This window comes from Rhinopithecus bieti, unplaced genomic scaffold (genome assembly GCF_001698545.2).
Source record: "Rhinopithecus bieti isolate Rb0 unplaced genomic scaffold, ASM169854v2 scaffold_23748, whole genome shotgun sequence".
In the NCBI taxonomy this organism is placed as follows: domain Eukaryota; kingdom Metazoa; phylum Chordata; class Mammalia; order Primates; family Cercopithecidae; genus Rhinopithecus; species Rhinopithecus bieti.
The window spans coordinates 2,737,983-2,743,411 of NW_016811596.1; the positions used below are offsets into that span (position 1 = coordinate 2,737,983).

At 36.1% G+C, this 5,429-nt stretch overlaps 1 protein-coding gene across 1 annotated transcript in view; it reads left to right on the forward strand.

The window, feature by feature from the left end:
- The window catches only part of LOC108543643 (PZP alpha-2-macroglobulin like), a 60,316-nt gene that overhangs the window by 5,807 nt on the left and 49,080 nt on the right, over nt 1–5,429 (forward strand). The window contains exons 2-6 of the mRNA XM_017894243.1: nt 516–796; nt 953–1,005; nt 1,965–1,985; nt 2,252–2,420; nt 2,855–2,939. Coding sequence (XP_017749732.1) covers nt 516–796; nt 953–1,005; nt 1,965–1,985; nt 2,252–2,420; nt 2,855–2,939 — 609 coding nt within the window. The remainder of the gene's footprint in view (nt 1–515; nt 797–952; nt 1,006–1,964; nt 1,986–2,251; nt 2,421–2,854; nt 2,940–5,429) is intronic.

Below are 5,429 nucleotides of genomic sequence, written 5' to 3' on the forward strand. Positions count from 1 at the left end.
AAAAAAAAAAAAAAAAGTGACTTTTCAACTATTAAGGCACAAAGCATTTTTTTACCAGAGTAAGGGAGAAATACTCTTCTAAATTTCGTTATAAATAATAATCCTTTTGCCCACAAAAGTTTCATGACTTAGAGGAGTTTTCTAGTTTTGATTGTAACTGTCTCTTTAAGGACGGGGCTGGACATTGCCTAGAGATAGAGCGTATGAAAATTTCATGATAAAAACTTTGCATGCCACATAATTTTTTGCGCATGCAGGGTACTCTAAGCAAACACCTAGTACCTCTTTAAAGTTGCCTAACTTGGGATACTCAGCTCCTATGCTCTCCCACATTTTTTCAGAGATGTTTCTCTCCATTCCTTCTGAATACAGATACTCAGTTAAAAGGCATCTAATTTAATAACTAGAGCTCTAGGTGAATTCCGTGGAGATCTGGGTTCTACTGATGGCCACTCTTACTGATACAGTTCCTCTGTGTCACATTAACATCTTCACTCTTACGTCTGGAGAAACAGTTATACCTTCCTTCTCCTTGGTGAAGCTGAAGGAGAGATAGGAAATAACAATGACAGAAGAATGCAGAGGGAGAAGACTGCACAGTTCCTCAGCAGTAAAAAAAAATCCTTCGCTTTTCAGCTCCCAAGGATCTCAGCCTCTTCAGAGGTGGCATTCCTTAGCATCCGGATAAAGGGGCCTACGCAAGATTTCAGGAAGAGGAACACAGTACTGGTAAAGAACACTCAAAGTCTGGTCTTTGTCCAGACAGACAAACCCGTCTATAAACCAGAACAGACAGGTAAGTAGGGAAATTCCACCGGTTGGGGCAACACTGAGAAGGAAGGGCCACCCGAGCCGCCAAAGTCTCCATTATCCTAGCCCCATAGCCTCCTGTCTTATACCCAAATTACCTGCTTTATCGTGTCTGAATCTTACCAGAGAACTACTTTTCCAGTAAGATTCCGTGTTGTCTCCGTGGATGAAAATTTTCGCCCTCAAAATGAACTGGTAAGCATCCACTATCTGTGGTTTGGGTGAGGGGTAGAGGGGGAATAGGCACCCAGAGTGAGGTAGAAAGGTACAAGAAAAGCGAGAGGATGAAAGACACTTGTTTTTGAACTTGGCTCCAGCCTCAGCACGGATTTGCAGTCTTATACAAGACAAAAATTGAGGGACAAGAGATGAGGAAGTTCTTTCTCTTATAACAGTAGTTAACCATTCTGGTGATAGCTGTATTTGTTGCTCTGAACACACTCCATTAAGAATATTAAAGAAACATAAGAAAAAAGGCACTTTTCATATTCATACTTTCAAGGAATTTATGATTTAAAAAGCAACAAAGAATTATACTTTTATGAATATCTAGGTATATACAATAGACTATATTATAGTTTTATTATATATTCTATATATAGTATAGAAATAGACACAAACACTTTTTTACGCTAATTGAATTTCCCTTTTTTCAACTTACCTTCAATATTAGTGCAAAGGAACAAAGCTGCTTTTAATAGAAAATAGACAATGTTGAAATTAGAAGAAATATTCTTGGTTTACTTTCAACCAAATGATTCTGGGAATTCTCTTTCTGTTAGGTCTAAATCACAATGACATATAACTCTATTAATATCTATTTCCCAATTTATGAAAGTAAGCAGTATAGTCATATTACTCACTAGGAGAAATTTACTTTCCAAATAATATTAATACTTAAAGATTCAATAATATCATTCACCAATAATAATTTTCAGGGAAATGGCAACACATAATAATTATTGAATATATTGTGTGTGCTCATCCTAGAACTATTTAATAATTTCCCTGAGATTTTATCCAGTTCTGTGATGTTTCTTGTTGAATTTAGCTACAGATAGTATTCTTCCTCAGTATGTTGTTTGATCACAAGTCTGAAATTGTAGCCTTTGCTGGAATTCTAATCACATCTCTTCTTTCCTTTTATCATATAGATTCCACTGATATACCTTGAGGTAAGTATCAGAAAAAGTATCTTATAAGGAAATTAGTACTTTTAGAGAGTAGGAGGTTCTGATAATACTTCAGACAGATGAACTACTCTAAAAACTTTCAGATCTGAATTCCTCCTACTCCCAGTTGTCAGGTTGATTGTATTTTCTCTTCCCTCTGTATTTGTCTTTCCAGAGGCAATGCTAATTATCACCTTCAAAATCATTTGAGATGCTCAAGGACTATTGTGACTAAATGATTACTGCCCTTGCTTCTTGTTTCCCTTCAGAACCCAAGAAGAAATCGAATTGCACAATGGCAGAGTCTCAAGCTAGAGGGTGGCCTCAATCAATTGTCCTTTCCCCTTTCATCAGAGCCCATTCAGGGCTCCTACAAGGTGGTGGTACAGACAGAATCAGGTGGAAGGATAGAGCACCCCTTCATCGTGGAGGAATTCGGTATGGATTATGGAAGATGAAAAAGGCACGACATTTTGGTTCCTAGCGTGTGAGCTTACTTAGATCCTTTGAATTTCCCGTAGGTATGTTGAACTTGCAGTACAGTCAGACATACCTGCTTCTAAGACCATTAGGACTGTGTGAACACAGAAGCTCATAAGAGCTTGCTGATCTTCAGTAGCAAATTACGCTTTGCCAAGTATGAAACTTCTTATTTCAGTGAAACCACCATCATTTGTTCGTGTCACTGAGATCTGCTGTGTTCAAGAAGTCAGTTAGATTCTGCAGGAATTGTTAAACCTTACCATCTTAAGGTGGATACATTGGAAACATTCAGGGTATTATTTTGGGAAAAATTATACACATACTGAAATTATTTGTATTTCCAATAAATGTTTACCAACATTCTTTATTCATATTATCTTTATTAACAGTGCTTCCCAAGTTTGAGGTCAAAGTTCAGGTGCCAAAGATAATCAGTATCGTGGATGAAAAAGTGAACATAACAGTATGTGGAAAGTGAGTTATATTGTTTTTATCTAAAATTTTATATTTTGCCTCAATTTTGAGTGATTATGTAGGTACAAAATTATAAATTTATTTCCCGTTAGCACTTTTGTAGTATTACTCCATTGACTTCTCTTTATTTAATGACTTATTATTAAAATTTCAAATACATCAAAGAATAAAACACCCTTAATTATGATTTAACAATAAACATCTTTCTGTATTGTTTCATCATATATTTTGCTTTAACATTTTAGGATAAATCACAAAGATCATGATATTTTTCTGTACATGCAGTAGCATGTACCTCTAAAACACAGAGAAATTTTCCACTTCCATGACACCATGCTCACTTAACAAAATTAAAAGTAATTTTCCAAAACTAATTCCAAGTTTACAGTCAAGTATCTTTAATTGTCCTAAAAACTGTCTCATGAAGCTGGGTGTTCATACATTGGTTTTGATTATTATGACTCCTAAGTACCTTTTGTTTTTTTCCAAACTCTCTACAATGGAAAATTCCAATCACGTGCAAAAGTTAACAGAGTAGCAAAATAAAATTTCATGTACCTATCACCTATTTTTATAAAATTATAAAATTTGCCAGGTTCTTTTTGCCCCATTTCCTCCCCTACAGTGGTTTTTTAGCTCTAATATTTTAAAGCAAGCCATAGGAATCTATAAATATCTTAGAGGTTTAAAAGTCTATAACCTCCTTCTTAATGACATTTCACTGAAGATTCTCAGTTGGCCTCTAGATGTCTTGCTTGCAGGATCTGCCTGTTTGTTTTCTCATGGAACATTGAATTAATTACGCCTAATCTTTCCTCTGGGCAATTTTAAGAGGATGTACTGAATGTTTTACATTGACCTTTTTGATAGAACAATTGTTTAATAACTAGAAATAGTGCAATGGTAGAACAAATTGTTTAATAACCTGAAATAATCTCTCCCCCTGAATTTTCTACTTCAGGCAATTTCACTTTCTCCTTTTCTTCATATATATACCATAAATACTAATCCTGTCATTGAGGAAAGAGGATGAGCTGATACGATGGACTAAATATGTGAAAGAGAAGCCTAAAGGTCACAGGTCGCAATTACTGGGCAAAAGCCAATGATTAGGATTTTATAGAAGTGACTTAAACATGATATAAACGATCCGGTGACTGATGTCATGATTACAAAGGGTACTAGACTCAGAATCGGCAGTGATGAGTGTGCCTCCCCTCCCAGAACTTACTATTTTAACTAGGCATTCTGCTGCTTCTCTGTGCCTCCATCCCTTAAGCAGTAGACAGAGGGCATGAACCTTACCTATGAGGTTCCTTTCCACCGTTGCCCTCTGTGATTACAGATACCTCTTACAGTTCCTTTTAATCTGGAGAAGCAAAACTGATTGCCTACAAACAAACAGTCCCAGAGGGAGCAGGTAGGGTGAAGGAACATGCCAGCCTAAATATTATATACCGGAAACACCAAAATGCCTAGGTCTCTGCCTCATTTCAGCCTCAGAGCAATGGCCAAGGAGTTATGTGTCTAACTTAATAGTGCCGTAGTGCAGATATCTATATCTTGGAGAAGGGTTTCAGAATAAGCTGCTTTGATTCTATCTTTGTATTTGAAGTAATTTCAGAGCCATTTGCAAATAGGAAAGAAAACCAATGTCCAAAACAAAATTTTTGTGTATTATTCTATTACCCATTATCTAATGAGAGAAAGGACTAATACAACATGTGCACACACATATGACCCCACAAATTATTTTGTATTTACATGCCTCATGGTGTTCCTAGGCTTCTTTTTCTCCCTCTCTCTTCCTTCTCTTCTCTGTGCATGTGTGTAAGTGCATGTGCGTGTGTGTGTGCCTGTGCATTTTGTGTTAGATTTGCTTAGTTACTATGTACTTATTTTTATTCAATTTGTCATCTACATTTGCTCACTTAGTATACAGAATAAGCTTTGATATTATCAAAACAAAATAAAGAAAGATAGGTAAGAAATAGGTTAAAAGGAAGAAATGTTTTTTAATAGACAGAGTCTGTCACCCAGGCTGGAGTGCAGTGGCGCAAGCTTAGCTCATTGTAGCCTCAAACTCCTAGGCTCATGTGAATCTCCCGCCTAAACCTCCTAAGTAGCTAGGACTACACGTGTATGTCACCATACCTGGCTAATCTTTTTAAACATTGTGTAGAGACTGGGTCCTGCTATGTTACCCATGCTAGTTCGGGAACTTTTGGCCTCAAGCGATCCTTCTTCTTGGCTTCCCAAAGTGTTGGGGCTGCAGGCATGAGCCACCGCACCTGGCCAAAGGAAAAACATATATATATAGTTTGCATATATATATGACTGCATCATAGCACCACATTCTTTTTGGGATTAAATATACATATTTATATATTCAATATATATTAATATATATTTAATATATGTATTAAATATTTATTTATATCTATATATTTGTATAGATATCTATAAACATAGATATCTATACATATATAG